A 22419-nucleotide genomic window follows, 5' to 3' on the forward strand; every position below is an offset into this window, starting at 1 on the left:
AGGCCCCACCCTCCATGTGCTTATAATTTACCAAAACGTTCTATTCTTGGCCATAACCGAATATATACGTTCAACTTTTCCTCAGAGTTTGGTGATTGTTTATCGCACTTCTGCAATTCTGTCACATTTCAGATACTCAACTTATAGCGCTCTTATAAACTGCTAGAGGATGTCCGCGCTATGAAAAATCTAAGCAAACATATAGGGCCTTATTCAGAAAGGTAAACTTACACTTTTGGTGTAAGTTTTCTAGTTCTTTGTTATTCACAACCTATGAGTGTAGTTTTATTTTACAGTAACTTTACCACTGCAGTGAACTATGCAGTCGTAAAGACACTGCATGTAAAACTACACTTTTAGTTTGTGAATTGCAAAAGAATAGTGAACGTACACCGAAAGTGTACGTTTACCTTTGCGAATAAGGCCCATAGTGCTTCCATTTCAATACTTGAAGAAGCAGTGAAACAAGAAATAGGTAAAGTCCAAGAACAGAAGTTAGGAATGTGGGGCTTCCATCATTTCCACTGTTTGAAAGCACCACTGTGTGCTTTACAGCATCAAAAGTGTTCTCAAGGTGCCTGAGGTACAGTATTTACCATCCTGTGTCTCTCCCTGTCCATCCTCACAACTTCTTCCCCTGGACTGGGACTCTTGTAGATCTGATTCCTTGCTTTGCTCTCTATTCTGTTAATAGAATCAACTATTGACTTAACTATCAGCTCCCAAAGAATTGAGTGAGTTCTGAATTGTTGGGCTTGGAATTGTATTACTTTCTTTTTCAAAACAGGGCCCTGGAGCAGTGGCATCCAGGATCCTCTTCCAGGGGGACCAATGGAGTCAGGGTGGTGTTATATATGTGTCAGCTTGCACCAGCCAGTCAACTCTACAGCAGACGCCCTCACTCAAAATAGTAAACGTTTCAGGCGGCTAATAAGATACCACTCACCCAAGCCGAAGGAACCGTTTGGTGATGGGGTCATGGGGTTGGTATTACCATGTGAGATGTGGTTGGGACAGGACAGGTCCTGGGATGCATTGATGACTTGTGCTTATGCTGTGGAGCCAGAATTGTAAAGAGTGATGGAGGGTCAAAACATGTCTTGAACAATTTGAGGTCTAATTTGCTTTACAGATGATGTGGAAAGACAGTAGCATGGGTTAAAGGGGGAGAAGGAAGGCTGGGTGTCCTGGAGGTCCATGAATTTGAGATCAGTAGAAGAGGGTTTACAGGAACGAGTCAAACACCGGCATGTGGTAGGACGCAATAGTTGCAGACATGAGGGGTGAAGACACTTTAAAGCTGGGTAATGGGGTTCAGGGTAGATGTGTAGGGGAGGCAGGAGATTTGGAAGGTTGAGGGGGGTACACTTATAAAGTTGGATTAGTTAGATAGCAAGGATTTAGTTAGTTTGTTTGGCAACAGCCAAGGAGGTTTACAATCTGTGAGCTAAGTTAAACCTCAATTAATGCAGCCTTTTATCAGCTTAAAAATACTGTCTGTGGGTCATTCGCTGTACTCCCCAATGACAACGAAGTTCTGTCTGCGGCAGAGTCACACATTTCCCTGATGTCTTGCCTCGGTTTAGTGGTCCTTGCACCTGATTCATGAGTACAGGTAACAGTTCACCTGTCATCCTCTTAACTTGCCTTTGTGAATTGGCCCATAACGTCCACCTCCCTAAGAATAACAGGCCAAAGAGGGCACAGTCCTTTCTGTTTCTTCTAATTGTATCTCAATATTCCCTGAGTGTTCTTATTTTATTCTCATTTTCGATTTTTTGGGGCCAATTCCCAAAGGCATGTAAAAGAACACTACATATTCCCGCATACCTTTGTGGACTGGCTCCTGTGTTCTCTTTGATCACACTCTGGACTCTGGAAAATACTTGTGGGTGAACCAAAAGTTTAAGAGCAGCGCTAAAGGGTAACTTATTATTGGTTTCTTCCACCCGCAGAGTGCAACTGTAACAACCATTCTCGGAAGTGCCACTTCGACATGGCCGTCTACCTGTCCACGGGAAACTCCAGCGGGGGAGTCTGCGATGAGTGCCAGCACAACACCATGGGACGCAACTGCGAGCTGTGCAAACCCTTCTTTTACAAGGACCCTAGCAAGGACATCCGGGGCACCGGGGCATGCAGAGGTGAGAGCAAAGGAACAGGTACCCTAAGAGCATCTCTAAACACAACTAACCTAACTTTCTCACACAAAGAACTGAAACTACTCAAAGATAAAGCAAATATGGGGGACTTGGTGAGTTCTTACCCTCTCAAATGGAGCAGCTGGATACCTCTGTAGACTACTTTGCAAAAAGAGGCCAGGGGACGTTAGTGGACATCAGAAAGTGGCACAGCCTCTCAGTAACGCATTCCTTGCATAAGGGTGGAGCAACGTTGCCTCCGCCAGCAGCGGCCGCTGCAAACCTTTTCTCAAAAAATGATAAAAAAGTGTGTTTATTATCGTTTTTTGGGAAAAGGGGCGGGTCCACGGGGTGACGAGCAAAAGCGCATGTGTGTTTGGCCAGCTGTGTCAGGCCGGCCAAACATACCTGCGCACAGGATTCTCTCCAGCCCAGCAACACAGTTGCCGGGCTGGAGAGAGCCTCACAGGCTCCCAGTCTGCCTGGGAGCGCCCTGGCTGGACGCTCCCAGTCAATCCTAACGCTGCTCTAAAAAGCGTCAGGATTGGTGCAGGGCATGTTGGGAGCCTGTGCCTACCTGCAGGGAGGAGATGGAGGAGTGGAGTGGCGCGCGGCGGTAAGGTAAGTGTTTTTTCGTTTTTTTAAATATGCTTCACGCGAGCCGCAACTGATTCCTTCCTAGCCACACCTGGTACCATGCACAGTATCATCTACACAGAAACTACTATTAGAGTCCTCAGTGTGTGTGTGTGTCTGTCTGTGTATCTTCAATTTTCATAAAAACTCAAGCCAAACCACCACATATTTCGTGACTTATGGAATTATATAGCATTTCTCCGGGGAAAATAGTAAGGTTTTTAAGCAATGGAGAAATATTTTTAAGATCCAAAAAACTTGTTAAAGAAATCCCATCTCCCAGTCTTAAAGAGGGGGAGACCATCTTCTATAGTTGAACAGATGAATTTTAAACTCAAATTTTTTAGTCGTATGTACCATGTTAATGAGTGGCATGGTAACGCACTTCATCGAAACTCTCCAAAATTTTGATGCAGTGCAGTTACCATGCAGTTACCATGCAGCCGAGAAATTGGATGAATTGCAGGTTCGATGGCATCTGTCGCTGTAGATACGCATGTTCTGCAATAGCTCGCCATCTGGTGTTGGGCCGGAGTGTTACAAGTTGTTTTTCTTCGAAGAAGTCTTTCGAGTCACGGGACCGAGTGACTCCTCCTTTTGTCTCCATTGCGCATGGGCGTCGACTCCATCTTCGATTGTTTTTTTTCCGCCATCGGGTTCGGACGTGTTCCTGTCGCTCCGAGTTTCGGAACGGAAAAAATAGTTAATTTCGGAAGATTTTCGTCGGTATTGTTGCGTTCGGGATCGGCGTACTTAGATTCAACACCGCATCGAAGATCGAAGAGCTCCGGTGCCCTTCTGGGTAGTTTTTCGATCCTCCGTCGGGGCCTGGTCGGCCCGACCGCGTGCTGAGGAACGCCGATGGAACGGACCCCGTTCCGTTTCTGCCCCAAATGCCACAATAAATACCCCTACACAGACCAACACTTGGTCTGCAACCTGTGCCTGTCACCTGAGCACAGCGAAGACACCTGCGAGGCCTGTCGTGCGTTCCGGTCCCGAAAAACACTCCGAGACCGTCGAGCCAGAAGACTTCAAATGGCGTCCGCACCGACAGCCCAACGGGAGTTCGAGGAACAGGAAGAAGAAGGTACCTTCTCGATCCAAGACTCAGACTCCGAAGGATTCGACGACACACAAACCGTGAGTAAGATGTCGAAAACCACACAAAGAAACATTTACAAGGCCCAGGGGACGCCACTGCCACCAGGCCATGGCTCCACCCATAAATTCGGTGACCGACCGTCGGCACCGAAAAAGGCCCAAACAGTGCCGAGATCGTCCGACTCCGGTCGAGACACCGGCACGCAGCCTTCTCGGGACCGAGAAAGTGCTGGAGACAAGCCTCGACACCGAGATGCCGGTGTGGACACGGCTCGACGCCGAGACAGCGGCACCGAAACAGATCGACGCCGAGAGGTTTCGGCCCCGAAAAGGAAAAAAGTCACCTCGGAGCCGAAAAAACACGCAGACAAAGTTTCGACGCCGAAACAAACTGCAAGCGAGCCAGCTTCAGGCTCTTATACAGAAGAGCACTCGCTAACCTCCCAAATGCAAAAGCATAGGTTTGAGGAAGAGCTACAAGCAACTGATGTGGACCATACGCAAAAGCGTATCTTCATTCAGCAGGGGACAGGAAAAATAAGCACCCTTCCCCCCATTAGGAGAAAGAGAAGGTTGGAGTTCCAGACGGAACAAGCACCACAACCAAAAGTGGTTAAAAGAATTACACCACCACCCTCTCCTCCGCCCGTGATTAACGTTTCACCAGCACAAACTCCATCTCACTCCCCAGCTCACACCACCATGAGCCAGGGTGACCAAGATCAGGACGCATGGGACCTATACGACGCCCCAGTGTCAGATAACAGCCCGGAGGCCTACCCTACAAAGCCATCTCCACCAGAAGACAGCACCGCGTACTCTCAGGTGGTGGCTAGAGCAGCACAATTTCATAACGTAAGCCTCCACTCAGAACAGGTCGAGGATGATTTCTTGTTCAACACACTCTCCTCCACCCACAGCTCCTACCAAAGCCTGCCTATGCTCCCTGGTATGCTCCGGCACGCAAAAGACATATTTAAGGAGCCGGTCAAAAGTAGGGCAATCACACCAAGGGTGGAAAAGAAGTATAAGCCGCCTCCTACGGACCCGGTTTTCATCACTACACAGCTGCCACCAGACTCTGTTGTTGTAGGAGCAGCTAGGAAAAGGGCCAACTCTCACACATCTGGAGATGCACCACCCCCAGATAAAGAAAGCCGCAAGTTCGATGCAGCTGGTAAGAGAGTCGCAGCACAAGCTGCAAACCAGTGGCGCATCGCGAACTCCCAGGCACTACTTGCGCGCTATGACAGAGCCCACTGGGACGAGATGCAACATCTCATTGAACATCTGCCCAAGGACTTCCAAAATAGGGCGAAACAAGTGGTTGAGGAGGGACAGACCATCTCCAACAACCAGATACGTTCCTCCATGGACGCTGCAGATACAGCTGCACGGACAATTAATACATCTGTAACTATCAGACGGCATGCATGGCTCCGAACGTCTGGATTTAAACCAGAGATTCAACAAGCAGTTCTCAATATGCCTTTTAATGAAAAAGAACTGTTCGGTCCAGAAGTGGACACAGCGATTGAGAAACTCAAAAAAGATACGGACACTGCCAAAGCCATGGGCGCACTCTACTCCCCGCAGAGCAGAGGGAATTACAGCACATTCCGTAAAACGCCCTTTCGAGGGGGGTTTCGGGGTCAAAGCACACAAGCCAGCACCTCACGAGCAACACCGTCCACTTACCAGGGACAGTATAGAGGAGGTTTTCGGGGACAATATAGAGGAGGGCAATTCCCTAGAAATAGAGGGAGATTTCAAAGCCCCAAAACCCCTACTACTAAACAATGACTCACATGTCACTCACCCCCTCCACACAACACCAGTGGGGGGAAGAATAGGTCATTATTACAAAGCATGGGAGGAAATCACTACAGACACTTGGGTTCTAGCAATTATCCAACATGGTTATTGCATAGAATTTCTACAATTCCCTCCAAACATACCACCAAAAGCACAAAATTTAACAACACGCCATTCCAATCTCCTGGAGATAGAAGTGCAGGCACTATTGCAAAAGAATGCAATCGAATTAGTGCCAAACACACAAATAAACACAGGAGTTTACTCACTGTACTTTCTGATACCAAAGAAGGACAAAACGCTGAGACCAATCCTAGACCTCAGAGTAGTGAACACTTTCATCAAATCAGACCACTTCCACATGGTCACACTACAAGAAGTATTGCCATTGCTAAAACTACACGACTACATGGCAACTTTAGACCTCAAGGATGCTTATTTCCATATACCAATACACCCATCGCACAGGAAATACCTAAGGTTTGTATTCAAAGGAATACATTACCAATTCAAGGTACTGCCTTTCGGATTAACAACCGCACCAAGAGTCTTTACCAAATGTCTAGCGGTAGTCGCTGCACACATAAGAAGGCAGCAAATACATGTGTTCCCATATTTGGACGACTGGCTAATCAAGGCCCATTCGTTCATACAGTGCTCAAATCACACAAATCAGATCATACAAACCCTCTTCAAACTCGGGTTCACCGTCAATTTCACAAAATCCAAAATTCTGCCACGCAAGGTACAACAATACCTGGGAGCCATAATAGACACATCAAAGGGAGTAGCCACTCCAAGTCCACAAAGAATTCAAAATTTCAACACCATCATACAACGCATGTATCCAACACAAAAGATACAGGCAAAGATGGTATTACAACTCCTAGGCATGATGTCATCATGCATAGCCATTGTCCCAAACGCAAGACTGCACATGAGGCCCTTACAACAATGCCTAGCATCGCAGTGGTCTCAAGCACAGGGTCACCTTCTAGATCTGGTGTTAATAGACCGCCAAACTTACCTCTCGCTTCTGTGGTGGAACAACATAAATTTAAACAAGGGGCGGCCTTTCCAAGACCCAGTGCCACAATACGTAATAACAACAGATGCTTCCATGACAGGGTGGGGAGCACACCTCGATCAACACAGCATACAAGGACAATGGAACGTACATCAAACAAAACTGCATATCAATCACCTAGAACTTCTAGCAGTTTTTCAAGCACTAAAAGCTTTCCAACCAATAATAGTTCACAAATACATTCTCGTCAAAACAGACAACATGACAACAATGTATTATCTAAACAAGCAGGGAGGGACGCACTCCACGCAGTTAAGCCTGCTAGCACAAAAAATTTGGCATTGGGCAATTCACAACCAAATTCGCCTAATTGCACAGTTTATACCAGGGATACAAAATCAACTCGCAGACAATCTCTCCCGAGATCACCAACAGGTCCACGAATGGGAAATTCACCCCCAAATTCTGAACACTTATTTCAAACTCTGGGGAACACCTCAGATAGACTTGTTTGCGACAAGGGAGAACGCAAAATGCCAAAACTTCGCATCCAGGTACCCACACAAACAATCCCAAGGCAATGCCCTATGGATGAACTGGTCAGGGATATTTGCTTACGCTTTTCCTCCTCTCCCTCTCCTTCCTTACCTGGTAAACAAACTCAGTCAAAGCAAACTCAAACTCATATTGATAGCACCAACTTGGGCAAGGCAACCCTGGTACACAACGCTGCTAGACCTCTCAGTGGTACCCTGCACCAAATTGCCCAACAGGCCAGATCTGTTGACACAGCACAACCAAAAGATCAGACACCCAGATCCAGCATCGCTGAATCTAGCAATCTGGCTCCTGAAATCCTAGAATTCGGGCACTTACAACTTACCCAAGAATGTATGGAAGTCATAAAACAAGCAAGAAGGCCATCCACCAGGCACTGCTATGCAAGTAAATGGAAGAGGTTTGTTTGCTACTGCCATATTAATCAAATACAACCATTACACACAACTCCAGAACATGTAGTGGGTTACTTGCTTCACTTACAAAAATCTAACCTAGCTTTCTCTTCCATTAAGATTCACCTTGCAGCAATATCTGCATACCTGCAGGCTACCTATTCAACTTCCCTATATAGAATACCAGTCATTAAAGCATTCATGGAGGGCCTTAGGAGAATTATACCACCAAGAACACTACCTGTTCCTTCATGGAACCTAAATGTTGTCCTAACTAGACTTATGGGTCCACCTTTTGAACCCATGCACTCCTGCGACATACAGTTCCTAACCTGGAAGGTGGCATTTCTCATCGCCATTACTTCCCTGAGAAGAGTAAGCGAGATTCAGGCGTTTACTATACAGGAACCTTTTATACAACTACACAAAAATAAAGTCGTCCTAAGGACCAATCCTAAATTTTTGCCAAAGGTTATTTCACCGTTCCATCTAAATCAAACAGTGGAACTTCCAGTGTTCTTTCCACAGCCAGATACCGTAGCTGAAAGGGCACTACATACATTAGATGTCAAAAGAGCATTAATGTATTACATTGACAGAACAAAGAACATCAGAAAGACTAAACAACTCTTTATTGCATTTCAAAAACCTCATGCAGGAAACCCAATTTCAAAACAAGGTATAGCCAGATGGATAGTTAAATGCATCCAAATCTGCTACCTTAAAGCTAGACGACAGCTGCCCATTACACCAAGGGCACACTCAACCAGAAAGAAAGGTGCTACCATGGCCTTTCTAGGAAACATCCCAATGCAAGAAATATGTAAGGCAGCCACATGGTCTACGCCTCACACATTCACCAAGCACTACTGTGTAGACGTGTTATCCGCACAACAAGCCACAGTAGGTCAAGCTGTATTAAGGACATTATTTCAGACTACTTCCACTCCTACAGGCTGATCCACCGCTTTTGGGGAAATAACTGCTTACTAGTCTATTGCAGAACATGCGTATCTACAGCGACAGATGCCATCGAACTGAAAATGTCACTTACCCAGTGTACATCTGTTCGTGGCATCAGTCGCAGTAGATTCGCATGTGCCCACCCGCCTCCCCGGGAGCCTGTAGCAGTTTGGAAGTTACCTTCAATTATCTATATATGTATCATCTCAACCTTAAATAGGTGCATACTTAGTCACTCCATTGCATGGGCACTATTACTACAATTCAACTCCTACCTCACCCTCTGCGGGGAAAAACAATCGAAGATGGAGTCGACGCCCATGCGCAATGGAGACAAAAGGAGGAGTCACTCGGTCCCGTGACTCGAAAGACTTCTTCGAAGAAAAACAACTTGTAACACTCCGGCCCAACACCAGATGGCGAGCTATTGCAGAACATGCGAATCTACTGCGACTGATGCCACGAACAGATGTACACTGGGTAAGTGACATTTTCATTACTATGCCACCCATGAAACAGTGTTGCTGGGATACCAGAGGCAACGCACCCCACCACGGTGGTTGTGGCCCAGTAGCCTCTAGCCCCTCCCCATTGTGTGGTCCCTGAACAGGATCTGAAAGTGTGCATGTATACATGTGTGTCTGCAAATATGTGCATGTGTGCTTACATGTGTCTGTATGTGTATACGTGTTTTTATGCGTGTGTCTGCGCCACGCTTATTTTTAATGTGTGCCTCTTCCTTTGCAGCCTGTGACTGTGACCCTGACGGCTCATTGGATGGAGGACTCTGTGATGCCCAAGACAACCCCGTTCTTGGACTCATCGCGGGGCAGTGTCGCTGCAAAGATCACGTTGAGGGACCTCGCTGCGACAAGTGCAAGGCAGGATTCTTCGGCCTTAGTGCCAACAACATCCAAGGCTGTCAGCGTATGTATTTTGACCCCCTCGGGGCTCTGCACAATGCCCACATGCGACATTCCCAGCATCGAACACTGTGTGCCAATGTACAAAGAATTAAGGGCCAGATGCACTAAGCATTTTAACAATCGCAAAGGCTATAATTTGGTCTTTGTGCCTGTTAAAGTGCTATTTCTTAAGTACTAAAGGGTCAGAAAAGGTCTTCCGACTCCTAAATTGGAATTGTGAATGGATATTGATTCTGTATTTGGAAGGGGCTTGTATTGTGTCCCCTTCAAATACCTAATGAGTTTCTAATGTACTAATGTTGTGTGACTTAGATCCAGTCGCAAAACATTGATATTTTACTAACACCTTAAAGGAGTTGGTAATGCATTTACAAAGGCGAAGTGGTCCCAATCTGAATGTAAAACAAAAAGTTTGTTGAGGAGTATGCAGTGGTCCATGGGGCCACTGCCAATTTTTTAAAACATAGAAAGTACAGTTTTCTTTTTTAAATGCAATACTGTTTCTTTTAAGGAAAACTGGCAACATTTTTTAAAAGTTTGCTTTATTAAAAAAGCAATCATAGACTCACTGGTTTGCCGACTCCAGCAGCCATCATCCCTGTGCTGGCTCCCAATTATAGTGAGTTGCAATTTGCAACTTGCCTCATTAGTATGCATGAGCTAGGTGGTTTTCTGGCCCACTAAGATTTGTAATTTTAAGAACTTCAAATTCCTTTCTGGTTGCAAAAATACTGGTCGCAAATTTGCAGCCGGGAAACAGTACACCTTGCCCAAAGTTATTATGGGCCAGATGTAAGTAGTTTCTGAATTGCAATTCAGAATGTAGGATGGTGTCCCTGACACCATCTGCGACTCGCTAGGGGGTCGCAAAGGCCCACCTCATTAATATTAATGAGTTGGGTTGCAATTTGCAACCCCCTTGAGACTCACAGCACTCACAGAGATGACGGCCTGCTGGAGACAGCAGACCACTATGTCTGTGACTGCTTTTAAATAAAGCAGTTTTTTTTTGTAATGCAGCCCGTTTTCCTTAAAGTAAAACAAGATGCATTAGAAAACTAAAAAATGAAACGTTTTCGTTTCATTTTTTCAGAGCAGGCAGTGGTCCATACGACCACTGCCTGCTCTGAATAAATGTTTTCAATGCCATTTACAAATGGGAAGGGGTCCCCTGGGGACCCCTTCCCTTTTGCGAATGGCTAGCACCCATTTGAAATGGCTGCTAACTGCGATTGTTTTGCAACCACGTTCCCAGTCACAAAACAATACATCATCGCTCTGTGACTCGCAATTAGGAAGGGGAACACCCCTTCCTAATTGCGACTCGCAGTCCCGTTTTGCGAATCAGTAACCAGGTTACGACTCGCAAAACGGGGATTGTACATCGCGATGGGCTTTTTGCACGTCGCAAACACCAAAATTCGCTGTTTGCCACGTGCAAAAAGTTTTGAACATCTGGCCCTAAAAGTGGAAACTGCATTATATATGTGCTCAAGTTACACATCTTTCCTAATTCATGTAAGTTGAAGTTGTACGTAACTTACAAATTATGTACGTTGCTCATTTACCTGTATGAAATTCATAGACATTGGTGTTTGATTTCCGGTTTCCTAACCCTCAGTGATTAAGAAAATGCAGCAACTCCAAACTAATTTTCACTTTTGTTTACTTATTGATTATAAAGAGCACAACTTAGAGCTAGGTGGAAGGGAACTGCGTCAAAACACGACAAATGTCCTATCTGCCTTTTTACAAGTTCATTAGCATATAATGCACTGTCGTGTTTGTGATGGGCACCTATCCGCCAGACTTTAAATCAGGCCCAAAGAGTCCATTAAAAGCCTAACCCATTCTACTCACATTTTCAAAGTACTTCCTGGTTTGGTGCACTTGCGGCACAACTTATCTCTGGGTCTTGTGGATGTAAAAAAAGTGCTTAAATAAATATCCAAAAGGTGCTACTTTGTAGGTGTACACCGCAGCCTCATTGCACATTCTGGATTGTGCCCCTGGCTCTTCCCTGGGTATGTCCATCTGTGCACATCCCTTTGTGAACTATAGCCCGTATTTATACTTTTATGTATTCTGTAAGTTTGCGCCGCTTTTGCGTAAAAAAAGGATGCAAATGCGGCACTAAAAAGTATAAATATGGGCCTATGTGTGCTTCGTGTGTGTGTCTGTTGTGTACGATTCACACGCAGAACACAATTATGGATGGATGTTGTACTTCTTCGACAGACAGGAGACTAATTTATGTTTGGAAACATCTTATTAAGATGTTATTCCACAGGAGAGGTGTAGGAGGCTGGACTGGCTTGTAGTGAGTACCAAGGGGTACTTGCACCTTGCACCAGGCCCAGTTATCCCTTATTAGTGTATAGGGTGTCTAGCAGCTTAGGCTGATAGATAATGGTAGCTTAGCAGAGCAGCTTAGGCTGAACTAGGAGACGTGTGAAGCTACTACAGTACCACTTAGTGTCATATGCACAATATCATAAGAAAACACAATACACAGTTATACTAAAAATAAAGGTACTTTATTTTTATGACAATATGCCAAAGTATCTTAGAGTGTACCCTCAGTGAGAGGATAGGAAATATACACAAGATATATATACACAATAGCAAAAATATGCAGTATAGTCTTAGAAAACAGTGCAAACAATGTATAGTTACAATAGGATGCAATGGGGAAACATAGGGATAGGGGCAACACAAACCATATACTCCAGAAGTGGAATGCGAACCACGAATGGACCCCAAACCTATGTGACCTTGTAGAGGGTCGCTGGGACTATTAGAAAATAGTGAGAGTTAGAAAAATAACCCTCCCCAAGACCCTGAAAAGTGAGTGCAAAGTGCACTAAAGTTCCCCTAAGGACAAAATAGTCGTGTTAGAGGGAGAATGCAAGGAAAACACAAATCAGCAATGCAACAACGATGGATTCCTGTCTGAAGGTACCTGTGGAGCAAGGGGACCAAGTCCAAAAGTCACAAGCAGCTCGGAGATGGGCAGATGCCCAAGAAATGCCAGCGGTTGGTGCAAAGAAGCTCTTACTAGGCTGAAGAACTGTGAATACTGCAGGAACGACAAGGGCTAGAGACTTCCCCTTTGGAGGATGGATCCCCCACGCCTTGGAGAGTCGTGCAGAAGTGTTTTCCCGCCGGATGGACGCCAACAAGCCTTGCTACACGCAAATCGTGCGTTTGGCGTTTTTGGACGCTGCTGGGGCCCAGGAGGGGCCAGAAGGTCGCAAATTGGACCTGCAGAGAGAGGGGACGTCGAGCAAGACAAAGAGCCCTCACTGAAGCAGGTAGCACCCGGAGAAGTGCCAGAAACAGGCACTACGGGGATGCGTGAAACGGTGCTCGCCGAAGTTGCACAAAGGAGTCCCACGTCGCCGGAGACCAACTTAGAAAGTCGTGCAATGCAGGTTAGAGTGCCGTGGACCCAGGCTTGGCTGTGCACACAGGATTTCCGCCGGAAGTGCACAGGGGCCGGAGAAGCTTGCAAAGTCGCGGTTCCCAGCAATGCAGCCCAGCGAGGTGAGGCAAGGACTTACCTCCACCAAACTTGGGCTGAAGAGTCACTGGACTGTGGGGGTCACTTGGACGGTGTCGCTGGATTCGAGGGACCTCGCTCGTCGTGCTGAGAGGAGACCCAAGGGACCGGAGATGCAGCTTTTTGGTGCCTGCGGTTGCAGGGGGACGATTCCGTCGACCCACGGGAGATTTCTTCGGAGCTTCTGGTGCAGAGAGGAGGCAGGCTACCCCCACAGCATGCACAAGCAGGAAAACAGTCGAGAAGGCGGCAGGATCAGCGTTACAGAGTTGCAGTAGTCGTCTTTGCTACTATGTTGCAGGTTTGCAGGCTTCCAGCGCGGTCAGCGGTCGATTCCTTATCAGAAGGTGAAGAGGGAGATGCAGAGGAACTCGGCTGAGCTCATGCATTCGTTATCTAAAGTTTCCCCAGAGACAGAGACCCTAAATAGCCAGAAAAGAGGGTTTGGCTACCTAGGAGAGAGGAAAGGCTACTAACACCTGAAGGAGCCTATCAGCAGGAGTCTCTGACGTCACCTGGTGGCACTGGCCACTCAGAGCAGTCCAGTGTGCCAGCAGCACCTCTGTTTCCAAGATGGCAGAGGTCTGGAGCACACTGGAGGAGCTCTGGACACCTCCCAGGGGAGGTGCAGGTCAGGGGAGTGGTCACTCCCCTTTCCTTTGTCCAGTTTCGCGCCAGAGCAGGGGCTAAGGGGTCCCTGAACCGGTGTAGACTGGCTTATGCAGAATTGGGCACCTCTGTGCCCAACAAAGCATTTCCAGAGGCTGGGGGAGGCTACTCCTCCCCTGCCTCACACCATTTTCCAAAGGGAGAGGGTGTTACACCCTCTCTCAGAGGAAGTTCTTTGTTCTGCCATCCTGGGCCAGGCCTGGCTGGACCCCAGGAGGGCAGATGCCTGTCTGAGGGGTTGGCAGCAGCAGCAGCTGCAGAGAAACCCCAGGAAGGGCAGTCTGGCAGTACCAGGGTCTGTGCTACAGACCACTGGGATCATGGAATTGTACCAACAATGCCAGGATGGCATAGAGGGGGCAATTCCATGATCATAGACATGTTACATGGCCATATTCGGAGTTACCATGGTGAAGCTACATATAGGTAGTGACCTATATGTAGTGCACGCGTGTAATGTTGTCCCCGCACTCACAAAGTTCAGTGAATTGGCTCTGAACAATGTGGGGGCACCTTGGCTAGTGCCAGGGTGCCCTCACACTAAGTAACTTTGCACCTAACCTTTACCAGGTAAAGGTTAGACATATAGGTGACTTATAAGTTACTTAAGTGCAGTGTAAAATGGCTGTGAAATAACGTGGACGTTATTTCACTCAGGCTGCAGTGGCAGGCCTGTGTAAGAATTGTCAGAGCTCCCTATGGGTGGCAAAAGAAATGCTGCAGCCCATAGGGATCTCCTGGAACCCCAATACCCTGGGTACCTCAGTACCATATACTAGGGGATTATAAGGGTGTTCCAGTAAGCCAATGTAAATTGGTAAAAATGGTCACTAGCCTGTCAGTGACAATTTGGAAAGCAATGAGAGAGCATAACCACTGAGGTTCTGATTAGCAGAGCCTCAGTGAGACAGTTAGTCACTACACAGGTAACACATACAGGCACACTTATGAGCACTGGGGCCCTGGGTTACCAGGGTCCCAGTGACACATACAACTAAAACAACATATATACAGTGAAAAATGGGGGTAACATGCCAGGCAAGATGGTACTTTCCTACACAACCCCCCCCCAAACGAAGGACAATAAGACTAGCCATTACCTGATGAGTCTTCATTGTCTAAGTGGAAATATCTGGAGAGTCCATCTGCATTGGAGTGGCTACTCCCAGGTCTATGTTCCACTGTATAGTCCATTCCCTGTAGGGATATGGACCACCTCAACAATTTAGGATTTTCACCTTTCATTTGTTTTAGCCAAAGTAGAGGTTTGTGGTCTGTCTGAACAATGAAGTGAGTGCCAAACAGGTATGGCCTCAACTTCTTCAGAGCCCAGACCACAGCAAAGGCCTCCCTCTCAATGGCAGACCAACGCTTTTCTCTAGGGGTCAACCTTCTACTAATAAAAGCAACAGGTTGATCCTGGCCCTCAGAATTAAGTTGTGATAGGACTGCCCCTACTCCTAATTCAGATGCATCAGTTTGGACATAGAATTTTTTAGAGTAACAAGGGCTTTTCAGGACAGGTGCAGAGCACATGGCCTGCTTCAGCTCCTCAAAAGCTTTCTGACAGTTTGCTGTCCATAATACCTTTTTAGGCATTTTCTTGGATGTGAGGTCATTAAGAGGGGCTGCAATGGAGCCATAGTTCTTAATGAACCTCCTGTAATACCCAGTGAGGCCTAGGAAGGCTCTCACCTGAGTCTGAGTGGTAGGGGGAATCCAATCAATAATAGTTTGGATTTTCCCCTGAAGTGGTGCAATCTGTTCCCCACCAACAAGGTGTCCCAGATAAACCACCTTACCCTGCCCTATCTGGCACTTTGAAGCCTTGATAGTGAGGCCTGCCTTTTGCAGGGCCTCCAAAACTTTCCAAAGGTGGACCAGGTGATCATCCCAGCTGGAGCTAAAGACAGCTATATCATCCAAATATGCTGCACTGAAAGCTTCCAGCCCTTGCAGGACTGTGTTCACCAACCTCTGAAAAGTGGCAGGTGCATTTTTCAAACCAAAAGGCATTACAGTAAACTGGTAATGTCCTCCAATGGTAGAAAATGCAGTCTTAGGTTTAGCATCTTCTGACATTTTGATCTGCCAATACCCTGCAGTCAAATCAAAAGTGCTTAGATACTTGGCAGATGCCAGTGTATCTATTAGCTCATCTGCCCTGGGTATAGGGTGAGCATCTGTTTTGGTTACCAAGTTGAGACCTCTATAGTCTACACAAAACCTCATTTCCTTCTTTCCATCTTTAGAATTGGGTTTTGGTACCAGTACCACAGGAGAAGCCCATGGACTGTCAGAGTGCTCAACCACTCCTAGTTCCAACATCTTCTGAACTTCTTGCTTTATGCAGTCCCTGACATGGTCAGGCTGCCTATAGATCTTACTTTTGACAGGTAAACTGTCTCCAGTATCTATAGTGTGCTCACACCAAGAAGTGGTGCCTGGCACAATGGAGAAGAGTTCTGAAAATTGTCCTAGGAGATTTATGCAATTATCTTTCTGCTCAGCAGTAAGACAATCAGCCAAAACTACACCTTCCACAAGAGCATCTTGTTCTGTGGAAGAGAAGAGATCAGGTAGAGGATCACTGTCTTCTTCCTGTCCCTCATCTGTTGCCATGAGCAGGGTGAGATCAGCCCTGTCATAGTAGGGTTTCAGGCGGTTAACATGGAGCACCCTAAGGGGACTCCTGGCAGTGCCTAAGTCAACCAAGTAGGTGACTTCACCCTTCTTTTCAACAATTGTGTGTGGACCACTCCATTTATCTTGGAGTGCTCTTGGGGCCACAGGCTCCAAGACCCACACTTTCTGCCCTGGTTGGTACTGAACCAAAACAGCCTTCTGATCATGCCATTGCTTCTGGAGCTCTTGGCTGGCCTGAAGGTTTTTACTGGCCTTTTTCATGTACTCAGCCATCCTTGATCTGAGGCCAAGTACATAGTCCACAATATCCTGCTTAGGAGCTTTTAAAGGTTGTTCCCAACCCTCCTTTACAAGTGTGAGTGGACCCCTAACAGGGTGTCCAAAAAGAAGTTCAAAGGGGCTGAAGCCCACTCCTTTCTGGGGTACCTCCCTGTAGGCAAAAAGGAGGCATGGTAGAAGGATATCCCATCTCCTGCGGAGTTTTTCAGGGAGTCCCATAATCATGCCTTTGAGAGTTTTATTAAATCTCTCCACCAGTCCATTTGTTTGTGGATGATAGGGTGTTGTGAACTTGTAAGTTACACCACACTCCTTCCACATGGCCTTTAAGTATGCAGACATGAAATTGCTTCCCCTGTCTGATACTACTTCCTTTGGGAAGCCCACCCTGGAAAATATTCCCAGGAGGGCTTTTGCCACTGCAGGAGCTGTAGTGGTCCTTAAAGGAATAGCTTCAGGATATCTTGTGGCATGGTCCACTACCACCAAGATAAACCTATTGCCTGAAGCAGTAGGAGGGTCAAGGGGGCCAACTATGTCAACCCCTACCCTTTCAAAGGGAACCCCAACCACAGGCAGTGGGATAAGGGGTGCCTTTGGAGTGCCACCTGTCTTGCCACTGGCTTGACAGGTTTCACAGGACTTACAAAATTCTTTTGTGTCCTCTGACATCCTAGGCCAATGAAACAGTGGTACCAATCTGTCCCAAGTTTTCATTTGACCCAGGTGCCCAGCTAAGGGAATGTCATGTGCCAGTGTTAGGAGGAACTTTCTGTACTCCTGAGGAATCACTAATCTCCTGGCAGCTCCAGGTTTAGGATCCCTATGCTCAGTGTACAAGAGGTTGTCCTCCCAGTAAACTCTGTGTGAGTCACTGACATCCCCATTAGCCTGTTTGACAGCTTGCTGTCTGAGACCCTCTAATGTGGGACAGGTTTGCTGTGCCACACTCAGCTCCTCTCTGGCAGGCCCCCCTTCACCCAAAAGCTCAGCAGTGTCTGCTTCCAGCTCCTCTGGTGTAGGTTCTGCACAGGGAGGGAATTCTTCTTCCTCAGAAGTTGAATCCACTGTAGAGGGAGGGATAGTAGGAAGTGGTTTGCTTCTACTAGCCCTAGCTTTAGGGAGCACTTGGTCCATTGTTCCAGGATCCAAGCTTCCCTGTCCTTTTTGCTTTTTGGCCTGAGCCCTTGTCAAAGCAAAAATATGCCCTGGGATGCCCAGCATTGCTGCATGGGCCTCCAACTCCACATCTGACCAAGCTGATGTCTCCAAATCGTTCCCTAATAGACAGTCTACAGGTAAATCTGAAGCTACCACAACTTTCTTTGGACCAGATACCCCCCCCCAGTTGAGATTTACAACAGCCATGGGGTGGCTTTGTGTTATGTTGTGAGCATCGGTTACTTGGTACTGGTGTCCAAGTATGTGTTGTTCAGGGTGCACCAGTTTCTCAATCACCATTGTGACACTGGCACCTGTGTCCCTGTAGGCCTGGACCTCAACACCATTTATTAGGGTTATTTGCTTGTACTTCTCCAAGTTATGGGGGCAAGCAACCAAAGTGGCTAAGTCAATAGCCCCTTCAGAGACTAAAGTAGCCTCTGTGGTCTCCCTAATCAGACCAACCCCAACTAAATTACCAAAAGTGAGCCCAGCTACTCCCTTGGATTGGCTATTAGTAGGTTTGCTCCCACCACCACTGCTATTAGTAGGGACACTAGGTGTAGCAGTAGGGGTTGTAGTGGTAGGAGCTGTGGTGCCTTTCTTTGGACAACTGGGATCTGTTGTCCAATGGCCTTTTATCTTACATAAATAGCACCATGGTTTCTTTTCCTTGTTCTGATTAGAGGAGGGTTTGGGCCCACCACCCCCACCAGAGTGTTTTTGTGGGCCTGATGAAGACTCATTTTTAGATTTGTCCCCACCCTTGTCAGAAGACTTACCATCCTTCTTTTTGTTGCCATCTTTGTCACCCCCTGTATGAACTTTTCTGTTCACTCTTGTTCTGACCCATTTGTCTGCCTTCTTTCCCAATTCTTGGGGAGAGGTCAGATCAGAGTCCACCAAGTACTGGTGCAACAAATCAGACACACAATTATTAAGAATATGCTCTCTCAGGATTAAGTTATACAGGCTGTCATAATCAGTAACTTTACTGCCATGTAACCACCCCTCCAAGGCCTTCACTGCCTGGTCAATGAAATCAACCCAGTCTTGTGAAGACTCCTTTTTGGTATCTCTGAACTTGATCCTGTACTGTTCAGTGGTTAAGCCATAACCATCCAGGAGTGCATTCTTAAGAACTTGGAAATTGTTAGCATCATTTTCTTTTACAGTAAGGAGCCTATCCCTACCTTTTCCAGTAAATGATAGCCATAGGATAGCAGCCCACTGCCTTTGAGGGACATCCTGTACAGCACAGGCCCTCTCAAGTGCAGCAAACCACTTGTTAATGTCATCCCCCTCCTTGTAAGGGGGAACTATTTTATGCAGATTCCTGGAATCATGCTCTTTTGCAGGATGACTATGGGGAATACTGCTGCTGCCACCATGGGTATCTAAACCCATTTTCTGTCTTTCCCTCTCTATTTCTAAAGACTGTCTATCCAAATCCAGCTGTTGCTTCTTGAGCTTCAGTCTGGTTTGCTCCACTCTCAATCTATTGAGCTCCCTTTCCAACAATCTGTCATCAGGGTGGGTGGGAGGGACATTTCTAGATACAGAGGTATGATGGGAATGAACAGAAGGAGACCTGTCCCTTACAGAGGGCACCCTAACAGCTTGGCTACCAGTATAATGTGAGAGCACATCATCAGTATGATGTGATTCAACCTCTGTACCAACTATGCTAGACTGTCTAGTAATGGGCAGGCTGAGAATTTTCTTTCCAGAACCTTTTCCTGGGGGAGTCCCTGGATCAGATTGAGAACCATTAGCTACTTTTTCTACAGATTGGGCACTTATGGCCTTATCCTGTACTCTAAGCATATTAATTAACAGTTCTAAGGAAGGATTCTTCCCTACACTCAAACCTCTCTCTATGCAGAGACTCCTTGCTCCTTTCCAGCTAAGGTGATCATATGCAAGTTTGGACAGTTCAACTTTTTGGCCTGTGCCAGACATTTTTTAGAGAGAGTTAAAGTGATAGACAAAGAGAAAAAAGTTTTCAGAACTTTTTGGAAAGACAGAAAAAACTTTTTAAACTTTTAAGAACTTTTTGAAAGTTTAGAAGTACTTTTCAGCACTTAGAAAAGAGTGAAAAGAGGAAATGCAAAACTTTTTGGCTATGTGTATATACACTGACCTTGTTTTGTATATTTTTCTCTTATGAAAAGTACAATGACAAGAGTGGTAAGTAGTCTCAAAGCACTTATCCCACCGCTGCACAACCAATGTAGGAGGCTGGACTGGCTTGTAGTGAGTACCAAGGGGTACTTGCACCTTGCACCAGGCCCAGTTATCCCTTATTAGTGTATAGGGTGTCTAGCAGCTTAGGCTGATAGATAATGGTAGCTTAGCAGAGCAGCTTAGGCTGAACTAGGAGACGTGTGAAGCTACTACAGTACCACTTAGTGTCATATGCACAATATCATAAGAAAACACAATACACAGTTATACTAAAAATAAAGGTACTTTATTTTTATGACAATATGCCAAAGTATCTTAGAGTGTACCCTCAGTGAGAGGATAGGAAATATACACAAGATATATATACACAATAGCAAAAATATGCAGTATAGTCTTAGAAAACAGTGCAAACAATGTATAGTTACAATAGGATGCAATGGGGAAACATAGGGATAGGGGCAACACAAACCATATACTCCAGAAGTGGAATGCGAACCACGAATGGACCCCAAACCTATGTGACCTTGTAGAGGGTCGCTGGGACTATTAGAAAATAGTGAGAGTTAGAAAAATAACCCTCCCCAAGACCCTGAAAAGTGAGTGCAAAGTGCACTAAAGTTCCCCTAAGGACAAAATAGTCGTGTTAGAGGGAGAATGCAAGGAAAACACAAATCAGCAATGCAACAACGATGGATTCCTGTCTGAAGGTACCTGTGGAGCAAGGGGACCAAGTCCAAAAGTCACAAGCAGCTCGGAGATGGGCAGATGCCCAAGAAATGCCAGCGGTTGGTGCAAAGAAGCTCTTACTAGGCTGAAGAACTGTGAATACTGCAGGAACGACAAGGGCTAGAGACTTCCCCTTTGGAGGATGGATCCCCCACGCCTTGGAGAGTCGTGCAGAAGTGTTTTCCCGCCGGATGGACGCCAACAAGCCTTGCTACACGCAAATCGTGCGTTTGGCGTTTTTGGACGCTGCTGGGGCCCAGGAGGGGCCAGAAGGTCGCAAATTGGACCTGCAGAGAGAGGGGACGTCGAGCAAGACAAAGAGCCCTCACTGAAGCAGGTAGCACCCGGAGAAGTGCCAGAAACAGGCACTACGGGGATGCGTGAAACGGTGCTCGCCGAAGTTGCACAAAGGAGTCCCACGTCGCCGGAGACCAACTTAGAAAGTCGTGCAATGCAGGTTAGAGTGCCGTGGACCCAGGCTTGGCTGTGCACACAGGATTTCCGCCGGAAGTGCACAGGGGCCGGAGAAGCTTGCAAAGTCGCGGTTCCCAGCAATGCAGCCCAGCGAGGTGAGGCAAGGACTTACCTCCACCAAACTTGGGCTGAAGAGTCACTGGACTGTGGGGGTCACTTGGACGGTGTCGCTGGATTCGAGGGACCTCGCTCGTCGTGCTGAGAGGAGACCCAAGGGACCGGAGATGCAGCTTTTTGGTGCCTGCGGTTGCAGGGGGACGATTCCGTCGACCCACGGGAGATTTCTTCGGAGCTTCTGGTGCAGAGAGGAGGCAGGCTACCCCCACAGCATGCACAAGCAGGAAAACAGTCGAGAAGGCGGCAGGATCAGCGTTACAGAGTTGCAGTAGTCGTCTTTGCTACTATGTTGCAGGTTTGCAGGCTTCCAGCGCGGTCAGCGGTCGATTCCTTATCAGAAGGTGAAGAGGGAGATGCAGAGGAACTCGGCTGAGCTCATGCATTCGTTATCTAAAGTTTCCCCAGAGACAGAGACCCTAAATAGCCAGAAAAGAGGGTTTGGCTACCTAGGAGAGAGGAAAGGCTACTAACACCTGAAGGAGCCTATCAGCAGGAGTCTCTGACGTCACCTGGTGGCACTGGCCACTCAGAGCAGTCCAGTGTGCCAGCAGCACCTCTGTTTCCAAGATGGCAGAGGTCTGGAGCACACTGGAGGAGCTCTGGACACCTCCCAGGGGAGGTGCAGGTCAGGGGAGTGGTCACTCCCCTTTCCTTTGTCCAGTTTCGCGCCAGAGCAGGGGCTAAGGGGTCCCTGAACCGGTGTAGACTGGCTTATGCAGAATTGGGCACCTCTGTGCCCAACAAAGCATTTCCAGAGGCTGGGGGAGGCTACTCCTCCCCTGCCTTCACACCATTTTCCAAAGGGAGAGGGTGTTACACCCTCTCTCAGAGGAAGTTCTTTGTTCTGCCATCCTGGGCCAGGCCTGGCTGGACCCCAGGAGGGCAGATGCCTGTCTGAGGGGTTGGCATCAGCAGCAGCTGCAGAGAAACCCCAGGAAGGGCAGTCTGGCAGTACCAGGGTCTGTGCTACAGACCACTGGGATCATGGAATTGTACCAACAATGCCAGGATGGCATAGAGGGGGCAATTCCAT

General features: G+C 47.1%; 1 protein-coding gene across 3 annotated transcripts in view; it reads left to right on the forward strand.

The window, feature by feature from the left end:
- Positions 1–22419, forward strand: part of LOC138258879 (laminin subunit beta-2-like) — a 431858-nt gene that overhangs the window by 148116 nt on the left and 261323 nt on the right. For all 3 annotated transcript variants that reach the window (XM_069206185.1, XM_069206187.1, XM_069206186.1), the window contains exons 10-11: positions 1956–2144; positions 9387–9566. In XM_069206185.1, coding sequence (XP_069062286.1) covers positions 1956–2144; positions 9387–9566 — 369 coding nt within the window. The remainder of the gene's footprint in view (positions 1–1955; positions 2145–9386; positions 9567–22419) is intronic.

This window comes from Pleurodeles waltl, chromosome 9, assembly GCF_031143425.1.
Source record: "Pleurodeles waltl isolate 20211129_DDA chromosome 9, aPleWal1.hap1.20221129, whole genome shotgun sequence".
In the NCBI taxonomy this organism is placed as follows: Eukaryota; Metazoa; Chordata; class Amphibia; order Caudata; family Salamandridae; genus Pleurodeles; species Pleurodeles waltl.